General features: G+C 44.9%; 1 protein-coding gene across 2 annotated transcripts in view; it reads right to left on the bottom strand.

Annotated features, from left to right (window-relative positions):
* Positions 1–13,370, bottom strand: part of rhbdf1b (rhomboid 5 homolog 1b (Drosophila)) — a 70,551-nt gene extending 57,181 nt beyond the window's left edge. Inside the window, exons 1-2 of one of the 2 annotated variants that reach the window (XM_060939697.1) lie at positions 13,228–13,370; positions 12,889–12,941 (exon numbers count right to left, since the gene is read on the bottom strand). In XM_060939697.1, the coding sequence (XP_060795680.1) occupies positions 12,889–12,941; positions 13,228–13,251 (77 nt within the window). In that variant the 5' untranslated portion in view covers positions 13,252–13,370. The remainder of the gene's footprint in view (positions 1–12,888; positions 12,942–13,227) is intronic. The other variant, XM_060939698.1, reaches the window with a different exon arrangement.
* Between the last annotated feature and the right edge of the window lie 981 nt (positions 13,371–14,351).

Here is a 14,351-nt window from a genome sequence, read left to right on the forward strand (position 1 = left end):
AGGTCGCGTAGCTCGATTGCGAGAAATCAAGTTCGGTTCAATTTCAGCCTAGCTAAGGTGTTTACATGCCATTTAGAACTTCGATTTCAGACGAGCAACGGCAGAAATTCGATTTTCTCTATGTGCATGTAAACGCACTGACTGAAAGGCAGCTCCTCAGATTAAACTCATCACTCAAGTTGAAATCAGGAAAATTCATACAACATAATATTAAACTTTCAAAATCTTGACCAGACATTTCATGTTAAATTAGAGTAGAGTAAGAATAAGAATGCGTTCGCTTTTTTGCCAAGCTGCATTCTGATCTGCCCTCAACACATCTGCCCACAAGCTGTTATTTTCAGGTGGGTAGCATTTTTAAAACGTATTCCATGCTCATTCCAAGCAAATTTTTCAATAGACGTTAATCCCTTTCCACACAGTCCCAAAGGAAACATTCCACCTGTCCCTATCTCGCTGAGTAACTCGTCTCTGGAAACCTCTTCAACTTATCTGGCCAGTGCCATCGGTGACAGAGACACAATGCTAATCTGATTCAGGTTTATAGAAAAATGCTATATCGCTTTCTGTGGACTGTTTCTATGCTAATGTAGCTCAGTGCTCAAAACATAGACGTGTATTATACATCCATCCATCCATAACCACTTATCCTGTGCAGGGTTGCAGGCAAGTTGGAGCCTATCCCAGCTGACTATGGGCAAGAGGCGGGGTACACCCTGGACAAGTCAACAGGTAATTGCAGGGCTGACACAGAGACAAACAACCATTCACACTCACGGTCAATTTAGAGCAACCAATTAGCCTAACCTGCATGTCTTTGGACTGTAGGAGAAACCGGAGCACCCGGAGGAAACCCACGCAGACACGGGGAGAACATCCACGCTCCACACAGAAAAGCCCCCGTCGGCCGCCGAGATCGAGCCCAGAACCTTCTTGCTGTGAGGCGACAGTGCTAACCACTACACCACCGTGCCGCCCTGTGTATTATACAATCAACTGTAAATGTATAGTGTTTGAAAACGCCTGCAAAACTGCTGCACCTGAAACATTTATACCAGGATCATGTCATTATCACTTCTGGGCTGAGAATAATCCACCACCAAATTAACATCTAGTTAGTGGTAATCCTCTGAAGGTACCTTCCCAGTGGTAGACAAGGAGAGAGAGCTGACAGGTTGTACACAGCAACAGTTGGTGATGTGCTGTAACCGTACACCTGAGTGCTAAACTGGCTAATCAGCATAGCTGAAAGTTATGCTGTGTTCACACTTATACCGGTATGAAAGTGGTATAACTGTATCGATACAAAATATACCGGTACAGTTTAGTGCATCTGTCCACACTAGCGAGAAATGTTTGCGGTTTTCTTTCATGGTAGTTGAAATGCGCGTGCGTGAAATGTTTCCGTGGTTACCGAGTGACTTCCTTCCGAGAATATATGGCATCCGTTATTTTGAGATCTCGAGAAAACAAAACAATTATTCCGTGATCTTGAGAAAACAAAATTATTTCATGATCTCAGCTGGATCACTGTATCTCCGTCGGTAGAGACGAAGCCGGGCCAGTCTTCTGCGGAGGTGCCGCGGACTAATTTTGAAATTATCCCTTATTAAAAGACTTAATGCAATCTCTCCCTGTGTCAACCCCTGATCAAAATATTGCCTTATTAGGTGATCGATTATTCCAGACATTCTAATGACCAAAGTTGCGTCTATACAGAATGAGAAATAGCCCCAAAGTCAGTACATCACAAGTCTCTTGGCGCACCTGAATGAACCATTTCTCAGCTGTTTACTCGAGATCATGAAATAATTGTTTTGTTTTCTCGAGATCATGGAATAATTGTTGTTTTCTCGAGATCTCGAAATAACGGTTTTGTTTTCTCGAGATCTCGAATTAGTTGTGTTGTTTTCTCGAGATCCTGAATGAATTATGTCGTTATCTCGGGATAACAAGGTGAATAAAAAAAAGGATTATATGAAGGGCTTCTCTCGGCTTCCGTACGGATGAAACAACGTGTGTGTGCTTTTTGTTGTCAGTGTACAGTCTGTATTTCTGGTGGACATTTATTCAGTCGAATCATATAAAACGCGCGAGGCGGTTGAGAAAGAAACAAACGAATCTCCGTTCTTCACTATTTTATTCAGCGAAGACATCGATTGAGGTGTGTGACTTTGCGCATTATATTTGTATCGATACAGAACCGCGTCATCTGTCCACACTACAGCGAAGCGCTACAGTACCGGTACGAAACCCATACATTTGTGGGTTTCGTACCGATACAGTTATACCGCTACAGTACCGGTATAGTTGCTAGTGTGGACAGGTGTTGCGGTACAAAAGTAGTTTCGCATCGGTACAAAATCCCTAGTGTGGACAGGGTATTAGATGTGCCTGGGCTTCGGAGTGGCCCAACAGAAAAGTTTCCATTGGGAGTTTGCAAGTTTGAATCCTGATGATGCCACAGCCATCTGTATCAGGGAGTCAAAAGAGCAAAATCAGCTGTGCTTTCTGGGTGGCGGAGAGATCATACTCTTTGTCCCCTGTCAATCACAGTGACACTAATGCACACTAGTACACATGAGTATCTGTGAGCTCATGTACACAGATGAGGGCAGATAGTGCTTTCCTCTGAGTGTGTTACACTACCATGAAGCATGAGCAGCACTTTGAAAAGATATGGTTGGCTTTCTTCACATGTCTCTGAGGAAGCACATGCTATAGTCTTCACCCTCCCCGGTTGGTAGTTGTATGATGGGCAGAGCTGCTGGTGGATGGGAATTGGCAAGTGAACAAATTGAGGAGAAAAACAGGGGTGGGTGTACCTCATAGTAGCAAATTACACTCTCAGAAAATAAAGCGCAATATTTTTTTCGCAGTCCGGTTTCCATCAAATCCTGTGCTCTGATTGGCTGGCGAGCGGGTCCGTATCCTACTACGGACCCCAGTTACGGACCTCTGGCAACTCGCTCGTTCACAACAACAAACATAGTAGCAATTTTTGTCAACATTAATCTTTTTTATAAGATTTATTTATAAGATTTTTATCAAAAATCTTATAAAATTTTGCCAGCATTTCTCAGGAGAATAGCATTAATTTTACATCATGGATAGCGATAACAACAGTCTTCACAGTGAAAGCGAGTTTTACTACCCTGAGGAAGAAATAAAATAAAAAACATTTCAGGAGAAAGCTAAAAACCTGTAACTTGCTAACGCCAAGCAAAAACATGGCTGAATCTTGAATGACTCAATTTTGTATAAATAGGGGACTACATAGGCGGCAAAATGTAGTTTTTTTCCTGCCATGGAAGTGCACTTGTATACCGAGGAGGAAGCCATTTGCATTACAGCCATGAATGAGGATTCAAAATGGCGGCTCCCTTTCAGACACTCTCGTTTTCTGTTAGAATTTGGTAAAGAAAAAAATATATATATATTATTTACCAGCTTAAGGTCGGTCCGTATGGTGAAATACCGTGACCTCAGCCTTGAATACTGACCTCGGTCACGGTATTTCATGATACGAACCTCCCAGCTGGTAAATAACATATTTATTGTATCCACATTCACTGGATAAGAGCAATCGTACGCTCTGATTGGCTACTCTACTACTAGGCTATCAGCTCATATACTGTGAGTAGAGAAACACAAAATGGTGGAGCATGTTGCTGAACCAACTGAGGACGAAATAAAAACTGTACTCGGAAACAAAACCCCAAAAAATAAAAAATAAAAAGCAACAAAATATGGAATAAATGTATTTGATGGTAACCTTATGGTTGTCAGTCCTGCGTGCTGTGGCGCGTGCACCTGAAGGTGCGCCTCGGGCTGCGCGTGCGCCGAGTGAGCTCCAGCACGCGCGCCTTGAACAAAGCGCACCTGAACTCAATTAGAGAACTAGAAAAGCACTCGGAGAGTGCAGACCTCCGCCAAGAATCCTTTTAAAAAATCCAGGATCCAGAAGGTGATCTGGATCACCGCCAGAATTTAATGGATTGTTACTTGTGCCCAGTCACACCTCTGGAAAAAATTTTAGAGCAATCCGTTCATTACTTTTTCCGTAATGTTGCTAACAGACAAACCAACCAACCAACAAACAAACAAACAAACAAACAAACGCTACCGAAAACATAACCTCCTTGGCGGAGGTAACTATGTGTTGGGCTATTTAAGGACTGCGCTGATGATAAGGCGATGCAAAGTATTATGCTACATTCAGTGTGCATCACTGAGCCTTTCTTCCCATGCTCGTGGTTTCCTGGTTTCTCAATTCTTGTTCCTCATTCTAGTCCTCGTTCTGCCTCCTACATACTGTTTGTGCCTCGACCGCCCCTTTTTCTTGTTTATGACCTTGCCTGCCGATTTGGACTGTTTGCCTTTTTTGTGTTTTTGTATACAAATCGCACTTTATTAAAATAAACACTTCTCCACTTACATCCACCTCTCTCGCGTACTTGACAATGGTATTTGATGGTATCTTTTTTTATTTTTCAAGAATTATTATAGCAGCATTTTTTCACAATTTGCTACTGTCATTTTGCTGTTTTTTTTTTTTAGATTCTAAGGAGGAATTATTTTGTCAGACAATTTGTATAAAGTTTTTATTTATTGAATTTGCAAAAAATAAAAATGCTGTTTCTCAAAATCTGGTGAATGTGGATATAATAAAACAGTTATTCCACTCAGGCTCATCGTACATGGCTTATAGCCAACTTGGTGCTACACTACACTTTGATTTCGTGGAATAACTGTTAATTATTGTACCTTTAGGGGTACAACAGGACCTTCAAAAGGTACTTATTTGTACCATTTGTACACTGCTTGGGAACGTATATGTACCTTTTTGTCCCTAAAAAGATACACATATGGCCCTTTTCCACTACCCTTTTTCAGCTCACTTCAGCCCGACACGGCTCACATTTCGACTACCAAAGAACAGCACGACTCAGCTCGCTTCAGCCCTGCTTAGCCCCTAAAACTCGCACGGTTTTGGAGTGGGGCTGAAGCGAGCCAAACCGAGCTGAGTGAGGCTGGGGGCGTGAGGAGACACTCCCCTGTGCACTGATTGGTGAGGAGGAGTGTCCTCACATGCCCACACACGCCCCGCGAGCACGCTGGGATCTGTAAACACCGTAAACCCGGAAGAAGAAGAATTACGAGAATTTCTGAAGCCTTATGCGCCTCGCCTCATCTATACGCTCTTGCCAGTATCTGTTGGCGTTGTTGGTGACAACAAGCCACAGAACCAAGACCAGCAACACTAACGACTCCATGTCCTCCATGTTTATTGTTTACTATTCGGGTCGTGAGACTACCGCTTAAAAGGCCACTGATGTCACTGTTTGCGCTGCTTAACGACATCACTGACGTCCACCCACTTTCGCTAACTCCACCCAATGTGTCCACCCACTTCCAGCCAGCACAGTTCAGCGCGGTTGTAGTCGAAATGCAACTCCAACAGCCCCACTCAGCTCGACTCAGCCCAACTCAGCACGGCACGGCTCAGCCCAACTCAGCCGCGTTTGTAGTGGAAAAGCGGCAATAGTTGCCTTCAGGTCAATAACGAGCCCTACATGATACAGTAGTAGATTGTACCTTTGGGGACAGAAATGTCCTCCTAATGTACCCCTATTTCTGACAGTGTAGTGTATATTACTCTAAAACTATTCTGTAGTTAACATGAAATGAGTGTAACTAGGCTACACACCAGACTTACACATTATAAAACTACATCATGCCTCATTGCTGATACTATGGTCTGCTTTAGCACTTTGAAAGAAGAGAATATCTTTTTGTGTGTCTCCAACACTCTTAGAAAATAAAGTACGTTATTGTACCTTTAGGGGTAAAACGGCTTGCCACTGGGGCAGTACCTTCTAAGGTACTGATTTGTACCCATTATATACTGCTTGGGAACATATACGTATGTACCTTTTTGAAGAAGAAGAACAACAACTTTATTCATCACATGCTTGTGAAATTCCTCTCTGCATTGAACCCATCTGAAGCAGTGAGCAATGAGCGCACATGAGCAATGAGCACACACACATACCCAGAGCAGTGGGCAGCCATGCTAACAGCGCCCGGGGAGCAGTTGGGAGTTAGGTGCCTCGGTCAAGGGCACCTCAGCCCAAGGCCGTCCCATATTAACCTAACTGTACATCTTTGAACTGTGGGGGAAACCGGAGCACCTGGAGGAAACCCACGCAGACATGGGGAGAACATGCAAACTCCACACAGAAAGGCCCCTGCCAGCCGCTGAAATCGAGCCCAGAACCTTCTTGCTGTGAGACGACCGTGCTAACCACTTATACCATGCCGCCCCAAAAAGGTACAATTGGTTACCTTGAAGTCTAATAATGAGCCCTAGGGGGTACATTAGTGTACTGTAGACTGTCCCTCGGGGGACAGAAACAGACTCCTCCTGTACCACTATGTATACATATTTAAAAAAAAATATAAAAGCAGTAAACTGTACCTTTCCTTGTAGAGTATTTTATACCCCCAGTAGGTATCTTTCACCTATAAACATGCATGCAGTAGCCTGTCTATACCGTTAAAGCTTCATTCCACAAGTCCCAAGCTCACTAACATGTTTTAGAGTTTCATTCACAATATTCAGAGGTGGATAAAGTCCCCAACTTCATTACTTAAGTCAAAGTACAGATCCCACTGGTCAAATGTTACTCTGATACAAGTGAAAGTTGTCCAGTCAAATTTTTACTTCAGTTAAAGTACCGAAGTACTTTCTTTAAAAATACTTAAGTATTAAAAGTACATTTTCTATCAACACATCGTCGTATTATTGCCACAACGCTTACAAAACCTCATGCCAAAGACAGAAATGTGAATTTACAAAATGAACACATGCTGTGCCATCATGGTGGTTTAACGTTAAGCTATACCTAGTCTAGTGAAGCTCCACCTGACATGCTAGCAAACTCTTTTCAAGCTCGAACTCATACTGGGTAGCTAACATTACTAGAAAAGAAAGATTTCTACATTGTGTATTTGGAAAGATTATGCTAAAACATTTCTGAAAGGACTTCAGATAAGTTAACATTATTCATATTAGTGTAACTCCTTTTTTACATGCTAACTAACAGTGTCCAAGTTAATTAGCTATGTCTTAACGTTAGCCGTGGACATGGCGATGACAACTTGGCGGACAAATCAATAGAAAGTCATTTGACTAATCAGACTGCACAGCTATTGCAACATTATCGCTAGTTCTAAAAGCACAGACAACTTCATTACAAGCTTTCTCTTGGAATAAAACATTCATATACCTCAATACAGAATATGCTTCTGCAGGTTGGACGGCGAGTTTTTGTAGGCCATGATGTGGTTCGTTTTCGGCAAACAAAGCAAACATTTAAAACGAAACAAATCTTTAATCCTTTCTGAAAACTGAAACATGGGTTCTAGATATGGCCATGAGTGCGTGCGTTCCCCAGAAGAACCGCCTCCTTCAATTCTGCCATCAACTGATTGTGTTCAAATAATGCTGTTGAGAAATCATTGAACTTGATTTTATACAGTCTATGGACGTGACATGACGTGACCCTAGTGATTACTGATAGACTGTCTCAGTGTCACCTGGGAAAAAAACAATCACGTTTTAGGTGGGGTTTACATTAGACCGTATCAGCGGATCATCAGATTAACGTTTTTAAAAACGATTAGCGTGCACACAGCAACGCCAATACACGATTCGCGTGCACACAGCAACGCCAATACACGGATACGCTAATCACATGACTAATTAGATGGTACGTAAGTTGAAATGTGTAATTTCTCCTCAGCGGCTCGGCTCCGCAGGCATCCTGCGCTCCAAATCACTCCGCCCTGAACAGCGAGTGCCCTCTGGAGGGTGCGCACTCCAGCCCTGCGCAGCTCACAGAGCGCGTGAGTGAAGCGCACGAGCAGTGATTCGGGACTGAGCCGCTGTGTGTGTGATCCCAGTGCATATCGGGCATGCGCAAGTCACTTACCACTTGCAAGTGGAAGATGGCAAGCCTAAAGACAATCATAACTACACAATGGGCAGAATTTGCATCAGTATTTGCAGTATTTTCATACTTTTATACTCTTTAATGAAAGGTGATACAAGGCGGAAGTCCGCGCCGGTTTTCAGCAGTCGCGTCACATGACCAACGCCAGTGAATCAGGAAGGTGGATGTCACAGTGACGTTGTCCAATGACGACGTCAGCTAGAGCTCAGCACAGCGTATCCGCGTATCCTCAATGTTTACACAGCACCGGACCAGACACGATCTGGATTGAATACGTCGGCCCTGGCGGATTCCCGTTTCCCGGCGTTTTAATGTGAACGGACAGTGCATCCGCGAAGAAAACGAGACAGATACGGTCTAATGTAAACTTGGCCTTAGAAAAAAAAAAGCTGCTTCATAGTAATGAGTCACGAGAACCTTGATAGAAATGTAGTGGAGTTAAAAGTATGATAGTTGTCTTTCAAATGTAGTGAAGTTAAAGTCATAAGTTTTAAAAAATATATATAATACTCAAAAAGTGTACATCCATCCATTATCTGTAGCCACTTATTCTGTCCTACAGGATAGCAGGCAAAATGGAGTCTATCCCAGCTGACTATGGGCGAGACACGGGGTACACCCTGGACATCACAGGCCTGTCACATAGAGACAAACAACCATTCACACTCTCATTCACACCTAGTGTCAATTTAGAGCCACCAATTAACCTAACCTGCATGTCTTTGGACTGTTGGGGAAACCGGAGCACCCGGAGGAAACCCACGCAGACATGGTGAGAACATACAAATTCCATATAGAACGGCTACTGGTCTCGAACCCAGAAGCTTCTTGCTGTGAGACAACAGTGCTAACCACTACACCACCCGTACTCAAGTAAATGTACTTTGTTACTGTCCACCTCTGATAATATTATTTGCTGCACTATTTTGACAAAGTCTACAGTAGCAGGTATCCTGTGCATTGCTCTGAGATTGAAAATCCCTACTGAGGAATCCTAGTTACAGCAACTGGACTGATAAAACGAGTATTAAAATGAGGCGGGCCGGCTCTGTGGTCGGCACGAAGCTGGACTCTCTGATGACGGTGGCAGAGAAGAGGTCTATGGACAAACTATTGAACATCATGGACGATGCCAGTCACCCTCTGCACACCGTCATCAGCAACCAGAGGAGCCTGTTCAGTGACAGAATGCTCCTTCCCAAGTGCAGGATGAACAGACTTAAAAACTCCTTTGTCCCTCACGCCATCAGACTGTACAACTCCTCTCGGGGGGGTGTAACAGGAGAACAGAGGACGGGAAGGAGCAGTAGCCTAGCCCAGCGTTTCTCAACCTTTTTTCAGTCACGGCACCCTTCAGAAGTATGCAAATTCTCAAGGCACCCCCATATAAAATATACACAGTCCATACGCTGACCCCGGCAGTGACGTTGTGACATGGGAAAGGGGACTGTGAGACAAATTTTGATGATGCATGAGGCGGCGATGATCTGCATTAGTTTTACTATCGTTTTTTGGAATTTTAATTCATTTTATTTATTTCAATGCTAGAATATATAATTTTTTGACGGTACCCCTAACGAAGCCAGACAGCATCCCGGTTGAGAAAGGCTGGACTAGCCTGACAAAAAGCAATACTGGACAATGTGCAATATTATGTGCAATAGTGCAATATCTCTCCTGCTGGCCACTTTTTTCCCCCCTTCCTGTCTTCCCCATATCTTCTCATCTCATCTCATTATCTCTAGCCACTTTATCCTTCTACAGGGTCGCAGGCAAGCTGGAGCCTATCCCAGCTGACTACGGGCGAAAGGCGGGGTACACCCTGGACAAGTTGCCAGGTCATCACAGGGCTGACACATACAGTAGACACAGACAACCATTCACACTCACATTCACACCTACGGTCAATTTAGAGTCACCAGTTAACCTAACCTGCATGTCTTTGGAGTGTGGGGGAAACCGGAGCACCCGGAGGAAACCCACGCGGACACGGAGAGAACATGCAAACTCCGTACAGAAAGGCCCTCGTCGGCCACGGGGCTCGAACCCGGACCTTCTTGCTGTGAGGCAGCAGCGCTAACCACTACACCACCGTGCCGCCCTCCCCATATCTTATTCTTTTTATATTTGAATATGTAAATCTCATTATCTCTAGCCGCTTTATCCTGTTCTACAGGGTCGCAGGCAAGCTGGAGCCTATCCCAGCTGACTACGGGTGAAAGGCGGGGTACACCCTGGACAAGTCGCCAGGTCATCACAGGGCCGACACATAGACACAGACAACCATTCACACTCACACCTACGGTCAATTTAGAGTCACCAGTTAACCTAACCTGCATGTCTTTGGAGTGTGGGGGAAACCGGAGCACCCAGAGGAAACCCACGCGGACACGGGGAGAACATGCAAACTCCGTACAGAAAGGCCCTCGTCGGCCACGGGGCTCGAACCCGGACCTTCTTGCTGTGAGGCAGCAGCGCTAACCACTACACCACCGTGCCGCCCTCCCCATATCTTATTCTTTTTATATTTGAATATGTAAATCTCATTATCTCTAGCCGCTTTATCCTGTTCTACAGGGTCGCAGGCAAGCTGGAGCCTATCCCAGCTGACTACGGGCGAAAGGCGGGGTACACCCTGGACAAGTCGCCAGGTCATCACAGGGCCGACACATAGACACAGACAACCATTCACACTCACACTTACGGTCAATTTAGAGTCACCAGTTAACCTAACCTGCATGTCTTTGGACTGTGGGGGAAACCGGAGCACCCAGAGGAAACCCACGCGGACACGGGGAGAACATGCAAACCCCACACAGAAAGGCCCTCGCCGGCCACGGGGCTCGAACCCGGACTTTCTTGTTGTGAGGCGACAGCGCTAACCACTACACCACCGTGCTGCCCTCCCCATATCTTATTCTTTTTATATTTCATCTCATCTCATTATCTCTAGCCGCTTTATCCTGTTCTACAGGGTCGCAGGCAAGCTGGAGCCTATCCCAGCTGACTACGGGCGAAAGGCGGGGTACACCCTGGACAAGTCACCAGGTCATCACAGGGCTGACACATAGACACAGACAACCATTCACACTCACATTCACACCTACGGTCAATTTAGAGTCACCAGTTAACCTAACCTGCATGTCTTTGGACTGTGGGGGAAACCGGAGCACCCGAAGGAAACCCACGCGGACACGGAGAGAACATGCAAACTCCGTACAGAAAGGCCCTCGTCGGCCACGGGGCTCGAACCCGGACCTTCTTGCTGTGAGGCAGCAGCGCTAACCACTACACCACCGTGCCGCCCTCCCCATATCTTATTCTTTTTATATTTGAATATGTAAATCTCATTATCTCTAGCCGCTTTATCCTGTTCTACAGGGTCGCAGGCAAGCTGGAGCCTATCCCAGCTGACTACGGGTGAAAGGCGGGGTACACCCTGGACAAGTCGCCAGGTCATCACAGGGCCGACACATAGACACAGACAACCATTCACACTCACACCTACGGTCAATTTAGAGTCACCAGTTAACCTAACCTGCATGTCTTTGGAGTGTGGGGGAAACCGGAGCACCCAGAGGAAACCCACGCGGACACGGGGAGAACATGCAAACTCCGTACAGAAAGGCCCTCGTCGGCCACGGGGCTCGAACCCGGACCTTCTTGCTGTGAGGCAGCAGCGCTAACCACTACACCACCGTGCCGCCCTCCCCATATCTTATTCTTTTTATATTTGAATATGTAAATCTCATTATCTCTAGCCGCTTTATCCTGTTCTACAGGGTCGCAGGCAAGCTGGAGCCTATCCCAGCTGACTACGGGCGAAAGGCGGGGTACACCCTGGACAAGTCGCCAGGTCATCACAGGGCCGACACATAGACACAGACAACCATTCACACTCACACTTACGGTCAATTTAGAGTCACCAGTTAACCTAACCTGCATGTCTTTGGACTGTGGGGGAAACCGGAGCACCCAGAGGAAACCCACGCGGACACGGGGAGAACATGCAAACCCCACACAGAAAGGCCCTCGCCGGCCACGGGGCTCGAACCCGGACTTTCTTGTTGTGAGGCGACAGCGCTAACCACTACACCACCGTGCTGCCCTCCCCATATCTTATTCTTTTTATATTTCATCTCATCTCATTATCTCTAGCCGCTTTATCCTGTTCTACAGGGTCGCAGGCAAGCTGGAGCCTATCCCAGCTGACTACGGGTGAAAGGCGGGGTACACCCTGGACAAGTCACCAGGTCATCACAGGGCTGACACATAGACACAGACAACCATTCACACTTACATTCACACCTACGGTCAATTTAGAGTCACCAGTTAACCTAACCTGCATGTCTTTGGGGGAATCCCACGCAGACAGCATGCAAACTCCACACAGAAAGGCCCTCGCCGGCCACGGGGCTCGAACCCGGACTTTCTTGCTGTGAGGCGAGAGTGCTAACCACTACACCACCGTTTAATTTAAATCAAATTTAATTTAATTTATCTAGAAGTTTTTTCTCCATTTTCCATTCTCTGTTTATCCTGTAATGATGCTGCTGGAATCTTAATCTCCCAAAGGGATCAATAAAGTTCTATCTAATCTAATCTAATCTAATCTAATCTAATCTAATCTAATCTAATCTAATCTAATCATACAGCTGTTGAGCAGGCAGATAACACATAATGCATCTCTCATCAGCAGCACACAGATGTTTGGCGACGTCTGCTGGACCCAAATCATATTCAGGATACGACAAAGATATCAATCTATCAATCTATCAGCTGGAAGAAAGTCTCAGCAGTGCTGAGCAGGACATGAGCGCCTGAGGTGGGTGGTGTGAGTGTTTTGTGAAGTGATGGATGCACTACTTACTTTCTCTGGCTCTCAGCTCTCGGGTGGAGGACTGGGGCTGTGAAAGAAAACGCCTGTAGGGTTCAGAACAAACTATATGATGTTATGGACGCGTTCAGGAAATAAAAAAAAAAAGCCGCGTTATAATATCCCTGTGTCCACATCTCCTCCGGGCGGTGAGTTTCACAGACTGCGGGCTGAATGTGATTCACTCTCTCCTGACTAAACCGCTCCACAAACACCGGTGTGGGCGGAGCCACATCAAACGTACTCACGTCACAAGCGACACGCGCGATCCGCGAGCGCAAACACAAACAAATGTTTTCTCATCTAGAAGTAAACAACTCAGAGGAAACTCACCATGATACGGACCATAGAACTCATCAGAGCTTGTGCTGGAAGCAAGAGCTCGCATGACTGTTTTCTTGCTCAACTTGGAAATAAAAAGTCAATAAGAACAGGAAAAACATCATACCTCCAGGATCAAAGCTGAACATTTTTGTTTACACTGACTCCCCAAGACACACCTCATCCAGCTCATCAGCTCATGATCAAGCCCTTGTTTAGAGCAGGAAACACCTGGAGCACTTCCTGGTGAGATAATGCCAAAGAGGAGAAAGAAGGAGAATCACAGGATTATGGAGATCTGTGGCAAGCAATTCAAAGTTAATTTATCATTTTATACAATTTTCAGGATTTTTGTGTTATTCCTGAGTGTCCCATTAAGCATGAATATTCATAAGCAGAGTTCATATGTTTATTAATATGCCTACCAGAGATGGACAAAGTTCCCAACTTCATTACTTCAGTCAAAGTACAGATCCCACTGGTCAAATGTTACTCCTATACAAGTGAAAGTTGTCCAGTCAAACTTGCTTTTAAAAATACTTAAGTATTAAAAGTACATTTTCTGTCAACGCATCGTTGTATTATTGCCACAACGCCTACAAAACCTCATGCCGATACAGTACCAAAGACAGAAATGTGAATTCACAAAATGAACGCAAGTTGTGCCGTCATGGTGGTTTAACGTTAAGCTAGCTAGTCAGTGAAACTCCACCTGACATGCTAGCAAACTCTTTTCAAACTCGAAATCATATTGGGTAGCTAATGCTACTAGAAAAGAAAGATCTCTACATTCTGTTTATTTGGCAAGATTATGCATAAACAGAATGTAGAAAGCTTCATTACTTAAGTCAAAGTACAGATCCCACTGGTCAAATGTTACTCCGATACAAGTGAAAGTTGTCCAGTCAAATTTTTTACTTAAGTTAAAGTACTTGCTTTTAAAAATACTTAAGTATTAAAAGTACATTTTCTGTCAACGCATCGTTGTATTATTGCCACAACGCTTACAAAACCTCATGCCGTTACCAAAGACAGAAATGTGAATTCACAACATGTTGTGCCGTCATGGTGGTTTAACGTTAAGCTAGCTAGTCAGTATACTGTCCACCTCTGATGGCTACGCATAACAGTAAGAA

The sequence above is a fragment of the Neoarius graeffei genome, chromosome 14 (genome assembly GCF_027579695.1).
Source record: "Neoarius graeffei isolate fNeoGra1 chromosome 14, fNeoGra1.pri, whole genome shotgun sequence".
NCBI classification, from domain to species: Eukaryota; Metazoa; Chordata; class Actinopteri; order Siluriformes; family Ariidae; genus Neoarius; species Neoarius graeffei.